This window comes from Salmo salar, chromosome ssa03, assembly GCF_905237065.1.
Source record: "Salmo salar chromosome ssa03, Ssal_v3.1, whole genome shotgun sequence".
NCBI lineage: Eukaryota > Metazoa > Chordata > Actinopteri > Salmoniformes > Salmonidae > Salmo > Salmo salar.
The window spans coordinates 34,796,983-34,814,047 of record NC_059444.1 but is presented as its reverse complement, the minus strand read 5'-3'; the positions used below and the strand labels follow the sequence as shown (position 1 = coordinate 34,814,047).

Here is a 17,065-nt window from a genome sequence, read left to right as displayed (position 1 = left end):
CAAAATAAAGAAAAACCCTGGAATGAGTAGTGAACTAACCCATCGCGGAAGCCTAGACTAAAAGCCAATTTATTTTTTATACAAAAATATTGTCGGAGGCTCCATATTGAGGGTGTGACGCAATTGCGGAGCCTCCAGAGACATGCAGATGCAAAATCGAGCTCCGTACCGCATCGCCAAAATTTTGTAACAATGCAGAAGGCTCTGTATAGCTTCGCATTGACATGATTGGTTGACGGTAGCTCTGCACTGCTCCGTGAAGTGCAAGAAGTATGAATGACCTTGACATCTGCTGAGGCCATATCACCGTAAATGCTGCATGGTCAACGCTGAAGTCGGATTGACCATGCACCCAGATGCACAATGCCCTTCTCTCTCCAGAATGCGCTCTCTCCCGCCAATTTGTGCACATTCATTGTTGCTGGTTAAGTGTGCCTTGAATTCTAAATAAAATCCCCTGACAGCATCACCAGCAAAGCACCCACACACCATCCCACCTCCTCCTCCATGCTTCACGTTGGAAAACACATATGCAGAGATCATCCGTTCACCTACATCTCACAAAGAAACAGCAGTTGGAACCAAAAATCTAAAATTAGGACTCATCAGACCAAAGGACAGATTTCCACCGGTCTAGTGTCCATTGCTCGTGTGTCCTGGCCCAAGCAAGTCTGTCCTTATTATTGGTGTCGTTTAGTAGTGGTTTCTTTGCAGCAATTCATGAAGGCCTGTTTCACGCAGTCTCCTCTGAACAGTTGATGTTGAGATGTGTCTGATTCTTGAACTCTGTGAGGCATGTATTTGGTCTGCCATTTCTGAGGCTGGTAGCTCTGATTAACTTATCCTCTGCAGCAGAGGTAACTCTGGGTCATCCTTTCCTGTAGCAGTCCTTATGAGAAGCAGTTTCATCATAGTGCTTTGATGGTTTTTGTGACTGCACTTGAAGAAACTAAGTTCTTGAAATGTTTCGGATTGACTGACCTTCATTTCTTAAAGTAATGATGGACTGTCGTTTCTCTTTGCTTATTTGAGCTGTTCTTGGCATAATATGACCTTTTACCAAATAGGGCTATCCTATGTATACCACTCCTACGCTGTCACAACACAACTGATTGGCTCAAACGCATTAAGGAAAGAAGTTCCATAAATTAACTTTTAACAAGCCACACCTAATACTTGAAATACATTCCAGGTGACTACCTCATGAAGCTGGTTGAGAGAATGCCAAGTGTGTGCAAAGCTGTCATCAAGGCAAAGGGTGGCTACTTTGAAAGTCAAATATATTTGGATTTGTTTAACACTTTTTTGGTTACTGCATGACTCCATGTGTGTTATTTAATAGTTTTGATGTCTTCACTATTATTCTACAATGTAGAAAATAGTCAAAATAAAGAAAAACCCTGGAATGAGTAGTGAACTAACCCATCGCGGAAGCCTAGACTAAAAGCCAATTTATTTTTTATACAAAAATATTGTCGGAGGCTCCATATTGAGGGTGTGACGCAATTGCGGAGCCTCCAGAGACATGCAGATGCAAAATCGAGCTCCGTACCGCATCGCCAAAATTTTGTAACAATGCAGAAGGCTCTGTATAGCTTCGCATTGACATGATTGGTTGACGGTAGCTCTGCACTGCTCCGTGACGTGCAAGAAGTATGAATGACCTTGACATCTGCTGAGGCCATATCACCGTAAATGCTGCATGGTCAACGCTGAAGTCGGATTGACCATGCACCCAGATGCACAATGCCCTTCTCTCTCCAGAATGCGCTCTCTCCCGCCAATTTGTGCACATTCATTGTTTCATAACTTCATTATGTCAATTGTTTGCGTTTGATTGTTAGTGTATATCAATTCCCCATTACATATATCCCCTGTAGTACATTTACCATTAATTCCTATCATTTCTAATCTACAATGTTTGTTGCTTTGGTTACGGTAATTATTTAAATGCATTCAACATTATTATTCCAGTCTTCTCATTGTCTGAGTGGACACATTGTTTGGAGCGTGCCCAACCTATGATATACTTGTGAGAAACAGGTTTTGGTTCATTTCATTCAATTTAGTCATTGTCTTTTGTTGTTTGGAGTGCTCCTGTCAATGTTGAGTAAGGACACACACACACAGAAGTAGGCCTCTTCCCTTCAATAACCACTCAGCGTGAAAGCGGAAAAAATGTCATGCTCTGATCCAGTAGAAATGTCATAAAATAGGCCAAACTGATAACTTCATATCAGTGCTTGACTTGGATTGAAATAGGTTCCGGTACTCATTTTGGATGCTGGCACTGTTTATATTTAGGTGCAGGAGCTCCATAATACTTTTGAGCTGATATTCTATAAGAGGAACAGGAGCTCAAGCAGTAGAACATTTGAGGTGCCGGTACTCCGCTCTGGTGAGCACCTGCCCAAATCAAGCACTGCTTCGTATCCTTAACGCAAATGCTCACTGCAGGGTAAGTGAGGGCCCAGAATATTTTGTACAATGTTGCAAGTTTGCTAGCACAAACTTCAGGTCTGGACCCAACTTAATAGTTGATACAACGTTTCAAGTTCATTGCAGACAGGACTTACGTAGCCAATGTCATTTATAGGATATTTATTTTTTAAATCAGGATATTTTCTACCTGCAGGCTGCAATTTTTTATTTGTTGGCTTTATGTAGGCAGTATTCATTTTGTTATTATGTTTGAGCAAAAGAACGCAGCATTATAATTGCAGGAAACTAGTTTTAAAACTAACATTCTCACTCAGCTCTAATGTAGAATTGCAGTTAAATTAGCTTTAAAAACAGCAAAAATGTCTCAGCTCCATGGAGAATTGTTTTGAATTGCAGGAAATTGTCTCAAAAATGCTAACTTCATCTACACCGCCAAGACGGGGGCCTATAAAATGTTCTAAAGTTTGGCGCGCCGACAGGCCGACCACCTTAGCCCCTTTCGATAAAAAAACAACAACCCTGGAGGTGAACCTAGCCTGGTAATAATAGCATAACAGTCTCAATCCCAATTGTCTCCCAGTCAGATTAAGCTAATCTTAAAGTACCTACTTCAGGTGGTAAAACCCTCATTGTAATTCCAGAAATGTCTGCCCTGCAGCAGCAGCAACGAATCCCAGAAACCAAACAAACATCCAACACAACCATTTCACAGCAGTCTTCACTACAGGCCTCTGTAAAATATATTTTTGAAATAATTATGACCCGTTACAACGACCAACAGTAGAAGCGATCTCCTCTCTCTAGTCTCCATTAGTTCTGGCAGAGTGAACCGGTGTGTGCGCCTGGTAACCCAGCAGGTCAGGTAATTAGTACTATACGGGGTGTCCTATCCGTTTGTTGGTGCGTTAAAGCTACATTATGCAATTTGGAGAAAAAAGAAAAAAAAAACGTGTCCTGGCAACTTGACCCTTAAACAGATTCCCAGATCCCAGACTGTAGCGTTAAAGGGGATGTTGAGAGCTGTATTAAAAAAGGGTGAGAGGCGTGTAAAAAGGTGGCGGAGTTGTCTGGTCTGACACTGCAGGGCCTGCTCTGTTTGGAGCCCCGTACCGTTTATGACTCACAGGTTATTAATCGTATTGTTTACAGTGCTGTAGAAGCGAGCGCCTTCCAGCCAGACAGAGCCAGAGCTGCTGAGAGGAACCAGTCCCCCGTCAGCGGCAGAAGCAGCAGTAAACACACACACACACACACACACACACACACACACACACACACACACACAGTACGTACACACGCAAGCTTAACCCTCCATACTCAATTTAAAAAAGGTGTCACCTCAACTCTTCCTATTTACCAAGTAGCCTAAATTACACACTAATTGTAAAAGACGCAATTAACTGACTCACAAAACCTGTTGCTTTATATATAAACACGACCATTTCAATCTGCTTTCAATCTCTCTCCCTCTCTATTCATCCATCTTCCTCCCTCTCTCCCCCTTTCCATCTCTCAGACAAGCACATACAAAACTTGACGCGGTATGGGTGAGTAATGACAGCGGTGATATATAGTTTAGCTCCCGCATTAGCAGGCGCCCCTGCTGGTACAGTTTATTTGTCTCCGCGTTTGGGCCTCCACTCCACACACACTGCCAGATGCCAGACTCATCTGTCACCTCAACTCCTCCTGTGTCGTCGTCCCCCCCTTCATCCTCAACAACATTTACCCACACCTGGAGGGCACTACCACACACGCACACTGGCTGCCCGCCATTACTGTCTGATGTCTGAACATATGGCTGATGGGTGTCCTATTTAGTGTACATGGAGGGATTGTCAGATTTGTTTCTCTGGTCCCAGATGATGCACAAGACATGCAACTTGGATTATAAGTACAATCAATACAAGAACATCCCGTGGCAGGAAGTATTCATCCATAACTGAACATAAATAGCCTGAACAGAAGCTTGAGTCATGTACCACTGAACAATAACCATTTCAACTGAACAAACACCACCCGACAGATATTTCGAGGGAAAGGATTTCATTTCCCGACCTATTTTCAAAGGTTTGGCATCGCCACTGACGGCCACTAAACTTCGTCTGACAACCACCTAGGGTGCTTTTGAAGAACACGACACTACTACTGCAGTCAAAACCTACTCCCAGACCCAAGCACTCTATCAGGACTCAAAAGCCACTGCATTAAAGCACTGCTAAAATAAATACATTCACTTCAACCAAGGGAGACGTCCTTTTCAAGGGGTTTAAGACGTGCTCGAGTCCAGACGGCCATTTTTCTCTCTCTCTGCAATATTGTGGAGGAGCTTGAGTGTGAAATCGACGTACACATCTTGGTTTCTCTGAAGGCGAGGGGGACAGAGGTTGGGTGGAAAGCAAGGCAGCAGGTCACAACAACACGGGCCCTGGCCTGTAACAAATACTGACTCCAGCACTTTTCACCTTTACTGTACACTTGATATAAGACTGACAACTCCCACTGTTACACACTGGTGGAGGGAATCAGGGTATAAAATGAACACCTGCCAAATGTGGGTAGATTAAGATATTGGCGGGTAGGGATGTCTATTTCACCAGCCACGTAGGCGGGTGGTCAATATGCAGGGCTCCACAGTGCGAGCATTACGTTCACATTTGCAAATAACAGTCAAAAGTCAAGTATGAGCACGTGCTAATTTCGGCCATTTTGTTTCACAGCTGCTAATCGCCCAAAGAAATAGGAATCCTGTATCCCACCTCACGCAGCAACAATACCTGGCTAGGGAGCTTTGCGCACTAAGTTAAGTGCTGACAATGGCGTGCAACTGCAGCCTGCAATTCGGGGCGTTCTTGCATGTGGGCGTTCCTGCATCTGACCCCCCCACCCCATTGGTCCCTTCATGAACCGCCCCAACTAGCTTGCTAGTTAGCACAAGGTGTCACCCCCACCTGCTGTGTACTAGCTAGTTTGACACCGCCTCCCTCCTGCTGTGTACCGGGCCGTAATTGCACCCTTCTCAATGCTGATAGATTCACTTTTGGAGGCACTGCGCACAGGCATAACAGTTGGTCTAATTTACTCTAAAGTCAATGAAGTGAGACTTGGTCCTCGTGTTTCTTGGCTACTACATTGTTTTGTTCACAAGCTTGGTTGCTTTTCGATGTTGGTTTGAATCTGCTGCTTCAATTGAAAGCAAAGAGTCGCCGTCTACTACTAGTCAGATCCAAAATCACACACACAACTCAAGTGGCCCCGTTACCACGGTAACCACCCGCTCTTAAAGGGGCAGCAGAACATTTTCTCATCTGATAAAATGTTGGTTGAAAGACTGAACATTTAGCAATTTACCACATTACTGGTTTTAGAAACATTACAAAGCATGGTCATGTTTTTTTTTGGTGTTATGTAATTATGGCAATAACAACAACAAAAAAGTACATCTTAGGCCCTGGAGGGAATGCAATGTACAGAGCATTAATGTACAGTACAATGGGAGTCCACTCAGTCCAGTTGCCTGGACTGAAACACACTCAGAGTTCAAGATTCATATGAAACAAAAAAAGAAGAAAAACAGAAACATTTGTCTCCCATCTTTTGATGCCATTAACTGGTTAAATCACCGCATTATGACAAATGACTTCAATGCGCCTGACTGAGGCCACAAGGCTTATGCAGTAATAGGCAGGCCGGCACAGCGAGGCACGCCGATTGCAATCCAGATTATTGTTTTAACTGGCTATCTATGAGTTGCAGGCAGTGCCATAGGAGGACTCAGGGGGGCTTAATGTATTCCAGTGTTATACCACTATTATTCCACTGTATTCCAGTGTGCTGCTGCTGTCTGTGCCACTCCCAGTGGACTACACCATACCAGACTATGTCAGGCAGGGCTGAAATAGCAGGTGCGCCAGAGCCCTCTGACCCCAATTCCCTCTGTCCTCGTGCCAATGGAATGTGTATCAGCTAAGGGGAATGATAATGTCCCCTAGCTAGCCCTGACCAGACCGTACACCATGAGCCAGACCTACTGCCAAGCCACAATGGCAGCGGCTAGTGTGTGTATGTGTGTGTGTGTGTGTGTGTGTGTGACCGGTATATTGTAGTCTCGCTGAGCTACCTGCCTTAATGTGTGTCTCATGCATGAGAATAGCCCATAGCTACAGAGTGGAGCAGAAGCAACCAGGTGGAGCTAGAAATAGACGTGGCCAAGGACGAGGAGGCTACTGACAGAGGCCGTAGACTTGCCTAGTCTAACAGTCAGAAACAAACACATCAACCTCAAAAAGTCATTTGCGGTTCAGTGTGGTCATAAGCCATTTTCTAGCAGTCTCATTCAATTTGTTCATTTGCAATCAATAAAAGTAAAACGTGTTTGAAACACTTCAACTTGGCAAGCCACAAACGCAACTGTATAGACGCCAGGGCTTCCCATTCCATTCACTTGGTTTCCTGTGAAGCCAAAAGGCAGATTTCCACATTGACTTTTTTCATCATCAGCCCTGGCTTGGCGGTTAGGGCCAGATAAGTATCAGGGTTGTACCTGGGGTTCCCTCGGAGGGCAGCGTGGTGCAGGGCGTTGAAACCGTTGTTGTTGGTAATGGTGACATCTGCACCCGCCTCCAGCAGCACAGACAGCATGTCATCTCTCTTCTTACTGATGGCATCATGTAGGGGGGTGTCTCCCTCTGAGTCCTGTAGGGGGCGACATTATACCAACGTCACTTTGACCACCTGCACCACACCCATTATCACTAACAACACCCATATAGATTTCACCTAAACCCTTGAGTGCAGCGAGATCCACCCAAATATTTGGTTAGAGGTTGGATACATGACAGCGCTCCAAAGCAGGTATCTGCAAACTCCCATCTCATGAATGTTTGTACATTCACTGAAGGGACAACTCATTCCTAAAAATCGGGGACAATTTGTGTAGAAATATCCAATGCCCTACAGAGCATTTATCATCTTAGGGTCAAACATAAAATATCACAGACCAAAAGAAAACAAGAAGTACAATTTATGGGTGAATCAAAATCAATGAAAACGTACCTGTCAACACCGCACCAGCATGAAATTCACTTCTGAGTACACGGTTTACAGCTGAAGACTCAAAACACAGTCTACTCATGTATACATGTACTCACTCATCTGTGTGCGTGAGTGTGTGTGTCTGAGCGGTTACCTGGAGGCTGGGGTGGCAGCCAAAGTCCAGTAGGGTCTTGACCACCTGCAGATGGCCCTTGTTGACAGCGATGTGCAGGGGCGTCTGTCTGCGCTTGTTCCTGGCGTTCAGGTCTGCACCGCCTCTCTGCAGCACCTCGATCACAGAGCCCTCGTCTCCGAAGGACGCGTGGTGCACCGCCCGGTCTCCATCCTTGTCCTGGGAGGAATATTATACATAGACTGACACACTGACCCAATGTCTCCACTGTTTACATCACTGTGTAACTATGACTGACCAGGTCAGCTTTTTAAGAGTACGACGCGAGACCTGTATAGGTAGACTGGGTACGGAAAAAGAGAGAGGGATTGGTTTCTCTAAAGTGGTTTCTCTGTTCATTTTGGTATTGAGGAGAGTTTAAATATATGAGTACTGAGAGGGGACTATAGTATTGATTTTAGCATTGAGGAGGGACTGTTGGATGTACAAACCTCGGCCTCCAGGTCCACGTTGTGTTTCAGCAGCAGCTTGAGGACGTCCACGTGTCCGTTCTGACTGGCCGCCTGCATGGCTGTGTGTCCAGCACACTGCCCGTTCACCTACAAAACACACAATATAACACTGTTCGTGTGTTTGTGCGTTTTTGTATTTTGAGTTTATCCGGTGCACTGCCTCGTCACTTGCAAACAGAAGACAAATATGCGTGTGTATTTCATTGCCAACTGCAGTACTGCAATACTTAGGGCATTAATATTAATGCAGGCTCCTTTGGGAGTCACAGAACGTGCCTTGTCCTGGCGGGCAGATCACTTGGCACAGCTCACCGAGCTTTAAGCAATAATTTCACTGAAAGGCGCCGGGGCACCTGGCCAGCCCTCACAGCACTGACACACACTGCCGCTGAGACTGCTGCAGAACGCTAAGATGATCAACTCTAAGCAGCTCTCGAAAGGCAATAGGAAATAGGAGAGCGCAGACAGCTCTCCTTAGGGGAAGATTGTTGGCCTGGTTGATGTAAAGGACGCATCACAAAAAGGGACAGGAGTTTTTCCTGACTGTGGCCCCCTGACAAGGAAAAACTCTGCGCCCCACCTGTATCGTATAACTAGCCCCCAGAGTTGTCCTAGTAACGTGGAAAATTGGCCCTAGACCAGAACATGGTGCATGTTCACCATGTCGAGACGGTGAACGAAGCAAGCACTGCAATGCACGCCAATGCCCTGGATGCTTGCACTGGGCCGGAGCGGAATGTTTTAAAGACGAGGTGTGAAGTAAATGGCTGTGACTGGCTGCAGTAAATGGTGCTGTATAGAAGGCACATCAGAATGTTTACCTGTGACCTGGAGAAATGTCTTCCTTTATAGAATTATTTTGCAATCTCAATTTGCAATAAATAGATCTTAGGGAGAAAAACAAAAATGGGACTAAATTAAACCCTGAAGCTGTGTTGAATGCAGGGATCACTTACGTCCACGTCAGGTCTCTTGAGGATGTCCTCCACCTTGGCCAGGTCGCCATTGGCTGCTGCTTTGACCAGCTCCTCATTGATGTCACCAGACTCCTGGGTCTCAAACAGCTTCTTCAGCAGCTGAGACAGACGCTCTACACACAGATGGAGAAAAAAAAACGTTCCAAGTTCATCCTCTAGATCCAAGGAGTGAAGAATGTGTGTGGTGTGCACGAGTGGTCAGTGTACGTGCATGCCCACTTATAAACGGGCTAGAAGCAGATAGGGAAAAAATATGAGTTTATGGTCTGTGTATCTCAGTGTGCACGCACATCTTCTATGTGTCTGTTCTGACTGTGTGTGTGTCCTGCCTACCTCCGGATGCATTGGTGACAGCTGAGCCAGCGGGGGCCACTTTGGTGACAGCAGCAGGGTTGTAGGTCCATGACGTTCCGCAAACCTCCACCTTCAGGTCGCTGTCTGAGTAGATCTGCTGCACACGGCCCACCTTGCCCAGGGTCTGAGGGAAACAATACATTATTACATTGCTACAGCCTTTCATTACAATCACAAAAGAGCATATACACATCGTATTGTTAGTTTGTCTTTGAAGACAAACCAGTGCTGCGATGAAGGAGCGTTTAAGTACTGAAGATTATTGAAGTGAATTCTGAAACTCCTTTGAGCATTCTGGTGTCTAAGAAAGGGAGGGTAAATGATCTAAGACATAACAAAGATATAGAAAACATAAGCAAAATGCCCCCCCCAAAAAAAAAGTCACAACAAAAAAGAGATGCCGTGTGTCTGTGCATCTAATTTCTATAAAACCCTTCGTTCCTCTTCCAGGAAGAAAGACTTGGCCCTTCCTTTCCAAAAACATGACAGGAAAGAATAATCACAGATGACTAAAAGCACTGTTCTGATTATTCATTCAAAGGGAAGGGCAGTTGAACGGCTGAGCGAACGGCAGACTTATTCCTCATCTATATAGCCAATTACCTGGGACCTTGTTGATGTCCGTCAAGGGACACACACCAGAAAATACTTCCACTGAAACGCCGTACAAGTTGAGTAATGAAAGGGATTTGCTGGCTGTCTCGCCGGTTCGTTCCAATATCCACAGTCTTCAGCATACTAGATAGAATGCATGGCCGACACACTGCGTTTTTCTACATAGTATGCTAATGTCAATATTAAAACAGACAAACACTATGTTGCAATATGCACTCGGTGGCCAGTTTATTAAGTACGCCAACCTGTTCACGAAAACTGGTTCGCGCCAACAGATAGTGAGTCCTGTGGCCGTGGCATGCTATATATAGCAGGCAGACGGGCATCGAGGCATTTAGTTACAGTTCAATTGAAAGTTAGGATGGGCAAAACGAGTGACCTAAGCAACATTGAGTGTGGTATGATCGTCGGTGCCAGGCACGCCGGTTCCAGTATCTCAGAAACTGGCCGGCCTCCTGGTCTTTTCCACAGTGTCTACGGTATACCGGGAATGGTGCGACAGACACACACAAAACTACCAGTCAGCAGCAGTCCTGTGGGCCAAAACATCTCGTTGATGAGAGGTCGAAGGAGAATGGCAAGAGTCATGCAAGCTAACAGGCGACCCACAAAGAGTCAAATAACGGCGCGATACAACAGTGGTGTGGAGAACGGCATCTCGGAACGCACAACTCGTCGGTCCTGGTCACGGATGGGCTATTGCAGCTAACGCCCACACCGGCTAAAAACAAGAAGCGATCACCAACACCGGACAATTGAGGAGAAGATAAACAACTTGTTCTTTTAGGTTCTGGGCATTTGTTTTTCATTCCAACAAAAAACGCAACAAAGTGCCTATGCAAGTCCTCAATGTCACTCAGAAACTAATTCCAGTGTCAGCCTGCCAGTTTAAAATCTTTGCCAGTGTGTACACGTGTAGGTTACCTGAACCTGCACCTCCCTTTCCAAAGTATAGGCTACTGTCTATGGCCTACTGATGTTATGCGTGATTCAGAAATTAGGGAGATAGATTTTTTTTTTTTACCCGAGATTAACGGATTCACTTTTTCAATGACAGTTGAGGATACTATAGATATCACGTTCCACATGGGATTTGTGAAATGTTTTTATTTTAATTATGGTGCCGCTTCGCACACACAAGCTTGTTAGCAAATGCTGGTCCAACGTTAAGCCAACTCTCGGAAGTTCAAAGACATTCAAAGTTTCTCCATAGCAGCCGCTTCTCCGTTGGTGTGGGCGTAATTCAGATAATGTAAATCACATAAAATGCACTGCGCTTCAAGCCAAGCCTCCTCTCCTCCACCCTCTCTTGCTCTCTCCCCACACGCAACATTTCAGTCACCCTACACTAGTCTGTCCAATGCATGTGAACAACTATTGCACTTGATTGGTGAAGTCATTTAATGTTGAGCTAAAGGAAAAAATTTAAATAAAAAGATTTCAGATGTATCAAAAGGAACAATATCAACCAGTACTTTTTGGGGTTTGAACCGGTTCAGAACTTTATTTTGCTGGTCGGAAAATTGCAACGGAACAAAATAATAGTTATATTCGGAACAAAACGATTGCGTGCGCAACTATGGGGCAAAACAAACGGGGTTGGCTTAGATTGTTGACAACTTGTCAACTTTATTTTGTCTCCAATGTTTACTGAAAACATAGTTGCACAATGAGCGCTTGTCTCTCAAACCCATCATTACAGTGGTTGGTTAGCTAGCAAGCAAATGTTTGCCATATTAGCATAGGAGTGACAGTCAAAACAAGACATGGTATCAAGAACAAGATCCAACGAGCTACTTACGATTCCCACACATAGTAGTTTGTCATTGTTGCTAGCTATCTGCCCATCCAGAACCATAACACACAGCCTTCTGCCCCTTTGAAGAGCGTGCATCGTTTTTGTGACAGCTAACCCATCTATAGGGGGCTGTAGCAGGCAGGCAGAGAGCAGCACCATTAGTGGCTAGTGATCAAAGTAAGTACCTATCACTGGGTTTTAAAGCTCGTTAGCTGTCGAGGGTGTTGGTTTTAGTGGAGCGTTGGACGATTGTGGTGTGATGTAACATACAATTTGATGAGATGAAGCAATGACTATCTACGATTATGCCAGTTTACAGACTTTTAGCCTAAAATCACAATAGCCTAGTTTCTGCCATAGTCATCACATATCATTACACCCCAGCGATACTGTCATTGTTATGTGGGAGGTGAGAGGAAAGAAAAATGCCTTTATGCTGACGAAGGAAACACTTCCTTTTGACCACTGATGCTGCGAGTTCTGGTTTTTATTGCTCATACAAAAAGATGTCCGTTTAAGGGTTTTAAAAAGGTGTGTTTGTCTGTTACAGGCACCATGGAATAGGCCCTCCAGTTGTGAGGTTTAAGGGTGTGTGTGTGTGTGTCTTACAGGCAGCATTGCCTCGGCCCACTCCCCGTGTCCTCTCTGCAGCAGTTTAATGCGGTCGATGTCGTAGCAGATCTGGACCAGGTCTCCCACCAGGAACTGGGAGCTGCCGCCCTCTGCCCCCGCCGCAACACCTTCCCCACTACGCACCACGTTGGCTTTGGTCAGCACCGCAGGGTTGAACGTCCACCTGTAACACACGTTGGTAACGCTTTATTTCAGATGGCCTCTGTGACATGTCGGAAATATTTTTCATTAGGCCAAATACGTTTCAAGTCCATGTCATACTCTTGTTATGACACAGAGGGTGCTGCTTGTGTTATGACTGGATTGACCTGACACCCCTATGCTTGTGCACTGGTCTGAATCATGAACTGGTAGAGCTCACCTGTTCCCACTGGGGTACTGCACCACAATGTCGTGGTCCTCGTCAATTCCACACACGGTACCGGTGGTGGTGAGGGTCTCGAACATGCCGTCTGTCCAGCCTCCGTGGCCGTGCTGCAGGGACTGGACTATCTCCAGGTCCAGGTCGATGTTGACCAGGTCTCCGATCTGCAGACCGCCTGGGTTCCTGTTGCCATTCTGTTCGCCTGTGGAAAGAGTGCAAGGGAAATACATAGTGGTTACACAGTACGGGGGGTACATTCCTTACACTATGTAACCTTGTTTTATCTAGGTTAGTCTCATTAAGATAAAATAAGGTGGACAAATCAGATCCTGGAGAGCCTTATGTGATTATTTCATTTGGTTTCTGCAGTGCTGCATCGGGTGCCTAACATAACCCAGGTATCCCTGGACAGGAAAATCTGAGAGAAGATAATCATTTTCCCAGCCAAGGAGATGGGATTGTGGGAATGCTGTGCCAGTGTGACCTGTGACTGCACCCAAGCTGTCTCCATGCAGCCTGGTCCTGTCTGTATCTGTGTGGTGGTGCCACCTAGTGGATGCCACCAGTAACTGCAGCCTGGCATGGACATGCTCCTGATGCCCTTGGACTCCACTGCAGAACACTGTGCTGGGGAGAAATTGGTGCAATATTGACGGTAGGTGTAGTGCAACGGATTACTAATACAGTACTCACCTAGAACAGGGCAGTGGTCTCTGTAGAAAGAGCCTCCTTTGGCATCCTGGACACATTTCAAATCCGACTGAAAAGGAGAGACGGGGGAACAAAGTGTCAGCTAATTATCTACTTGATTCAATCTATTAGAACTGCAGCAGAAAAATGCGACACAGTAAAATCACACTGCCTTAATACTGCAGCGACACTCTGTTAAAGTTACTGCAGGGTAGCGTGGCAACAACAGCATTACCCTCAGGGCTCTGAAGGATATGGAAACATTACATTACAAAGCTCTGGCTCGGCAGGGCAAAGAAGCCACTGCATCATGTCATTTGTGATGACTCAAATGTGGATGTGCATCCACTGTGACATAGTTAGAGGGTAGCCGTGCTGATTACAAGGCAGTGCAGACATCTATCCGGAGATGAAGGGACACAGCAGGGTTCACTAACAGCGGTTCTATCCCAAATGGCACCCTAGTCCCTATATAGTGCACCACTTTTGACCACTTTTGGTCTAAGGTAGTGCACTATAAGGGAATAGGGTGCCATTTGGGATGGTAGCCATGTTCATAGATTTGTGATATCAACCAACTTGACTCTTTTTGATGCCCTTTTGCACAAAACAAATGTGTAAAAAGAGAAGGGAAAGGAAAAAGGAAGAGGAAATGCATAGTCTGGTAAATGTGTGAAGCCAAGAGACCAGGCTGTGTGTTTTTGATGCTATTTGAAAAAAACTACTTTGTCAATAAAAGTGAAAATACATTGATTGTGCGCACCAAAACGCAGTTTCTTTGACATCGTCAACAGTGCTCTTTTGCAGTCTTACTACCAATAACGTCAAAGCGTGTTACAAAAAGTGTTAAAGTAACAGAAAATTTAAACACCAACTGCAAGGTTGACCAATGACCAGGACATCAAATAATATGTATTTTTTTATTATTTGGGGGGAGCAGCATATACAAACCGTGCTTTAGTTCAGCCTTTTTATTAAATTCTGGGTCGAGACCCAGTCAGAGTAAAAAAATTAAATAATGTTTTTCCTTATTTTTTAGGACCTCAGTCTGTTTCAGCTTACTGTTGAGACTTAGAATAGTAGAATAAACAAGGTGCAAGTTTGAAATGTTGAAAATGTTTTATTGTTTGAAATGTTTTATTTCGTTATGTCAGTCACAGAGTCACTCAATTAGCCAGGCATGCAGGGCACGTGCCCAGGCGCCCTAACCTCCAGGGGGCCCACATAGATTTTATTATTTAGTCTCACTCAGATAACATGAGTCATGGCAAAATGTGTAGAATTGCAGAAAACTTGCTTTAAAACAGCAACATTTTCTCTATGCTCCATCACATAATGGTAGAATTGCTGGGGGGAAAAAAATAGCTGGGGGAAAAAAACATACATTTCTCTCCACCGTCAAGGGGATGGGGGGGCACTAAAATGTTTTACCTGCAAGGTGGGGGGGCTCCCAACCAAATCTCGCTTAGGGTACCTAAAAGGGGGCATGTTTTCATGAGCTTTGATCTCAGGAAAACATAGAATTTCTAATTTGGGTCCCAGAATGAAAAAGCTTAAGAACCCTTGCTTTATTCAATCAGATGCCGTATACCCTAACCCCTCAAACCTACCAGACCTATTAGAATAACAAAAGACAAATCTGTTACGCAACCCAGAGCTCTGATTGGCCGTGTTCATAAAAAGCAGGAATGTTCCGCACCAATCAGCACGCTGCCTGTCATTTGTGGCTCGTGTGGGACCCCTCCTTTTCTCTCCACCCACTGAAGCTGACCTCCATGTTTGCTCTCTTCCTCATAAAGAAAGAAGGGAACAGATTGCCTTTCTCATGTAGATCCCCTCCCTCCTTCCAGCTGCCTGCCACAATGGGGCCCTGGCTGCTGGCTGGCTCTCCACCACAAAGGCTTGGCAGCACAAGAAAGACCCCAGGCTCTGTGGTCAAACACAAAGACCAACTGACAGCTGATCTTTTGTGAGTGAGTGTGTGTGTGTGTGTGTGTGTGTGTGTGTGTGTGTGTGTGTGTGTGTGTGTGTGTGTGTGTGTGTGTGTGTGTGTGTGTGTGTGTGTGTGTGTGTGTGTGTGTGGTGCTTTACTCACCATCCCCTCGAAGCCCACTCTGTAGAGGTTCTTGGCCCCGTTGTCCCAGAGTACGTAGGCTGCACTGTGGGGGCTGGCTGCACTCCAGTCCTGGATCTCTGTCACCTGGGGAGGAAGAATGAGAGAGGGAAATATGAAAAAAGAGTAATGAGCTAGCAAAGACATTCCCATCTAAGAATCATGCTAAAGGCATGCCTTGGGGTTTTCATACACTCTGTTGGATATGTCAGATGTATTCCGTGCATTTGAGCAAATAAACAAATAATGGCACATAAATATATATCATAATATATAATTTAACATGGAACCTCAAACAGAAAAATGATGGAGTAGGTACACACAGTGCATTCGGAAAGTATTCAGGCCACTTGACTTTTTCCTCCTTTTCCTACGTTACAGCGTTATTCTAAAATTGATTAAATTAACTTTTTCCTCATCCACCACCACTCATTACCCCACAATGAATGAGTGAAAACAGGTTATTAGAAATTTTGGAAAATACACTGCTCAAAAAAATAAAGGGAACACTTAAACAACACAATGTAACTCCAAGTCAATCACACTTCTGTGAAATCAAACTGTCCACTTAGGAAGCAACACTGATTGACAATACATTTCACATGCTGTTGTGCAAATGGAATAGACAACATGTGGAAATTATAGGCAATTAGCAAGACACCCCCAATAAAGGAGTGGTTCTGCAGGTGGTGACCACAGACCACTTCTCAGTTCCTATGCTTCCTGGCTGATGTTTTGGTCACTTCTGAATGCTGGCGGTGCTTTCACTCTAGTGGTAGCATGAGACGGAGTCTACAACCCACACAAGTGGCTCAGAGAGTGCAGGTCATCCAGGATGGCACATCAATGCGAGCTGTGGCAAGAAGGTTTGCTGTGTCTGTCAGCGTAGTGTCCAGAGCATGGAGGCGCTACCAGGAGCAGGAGGAGCACTGCCAGAGCCCTGCAAAATGACCTCCAGCAGGCCACAAATGTGCATGTGTCTGCTCAAACGGTCAGAAACAGACTCCATGAGGGTGGTATGAGGGCCCGACGTCCACAGGTGGGGGTTGTGCTTAACGTTTGGCATTTGCTAGAGAACACCAAGATTGGCAAATTCGCCACTGGCGCCCTGTGCTCTTCACAGATGAAAGCAGGTTCACACTGAGCACATGTGACAGACGTGACAGAGTCTGGAGACGCCGTGGAGAACGTTCTGCTGCCTGTAACATCCTCCAGCATGACCGGTTTGGCGGTGGGTCAGTCATGGTGTGGGGTGGCATTTCTTTGGGGGGCCGCACAGCCCTCCATGTGCTCGCCAGAGGTAGCCTGACTGCCATCAGGTACCGAGATGAGATCCTCAGACCCCTTGTGAGACCATATGCTGGTGAGGTTGGCCCTGGGTTCCTCCTAATGCAAGACAA

At 45.4% G+C, this 17,065-nt stretch overlaps 1 protein-coding gene across 11 annotated transcripts in view; it reads right to left on the bottom strand.

The window, feature by feature from the left end:
* Nucleotides 1–17,065, bottom strand: part of mib1 (MIB E3 ubiquitin protein ligase 1) — a 99,254-nt gene that overhangs the window by 50,071 nt on the left and 32,118 nt on the right. For all 11 annotated transcript variants that reach the window (XM_045714754.1, XM_014191774.2, XM_045714755.1 and 8 more), the window contains 9 exons: nucleotides 15,648–15,752; nucleotides 13,556–13,622; nucleotides 12,860–13,064; nucleotides 12,475–12,661; nucleotides 9,432–9,576; nucleotides 9,078–9,211; nucleotides 8,101–8,208; nucleotides 7,631–7,828; nucleotides 6,986–7,137 (listed from right to left, as the gene is read on the bottom strand). In XM_045714754.1, the coding sequence (XP_045570710.1) occupies nucleotides 6,986–7,137; nucleotides 7,631–7,828; nucleotides 8,101–8,208; nucleotides 9,078–9,211; nucleotides 9,432–9,576; nucleotides 12,475–12,661; nucleotides 12,860–13,064; nucleotides 13,556–13,622; nucleotides 15,648–15,752 (1,301 nt within the window). The remainder of the gene's footprint in view (nucleotides 1–6,985; nucleotides 7,138–7,630; nucleotides 7,829–8,100; nucleotides 8,209–9,077; nucleotides 9,212–9,431; nucleotides 9,577–12,474; nucleotides 12,662–12,859; nucleotides 13,065–13,555; nucleotides 13,623–15,647; nucleotides 15,753–17,065) is intronic.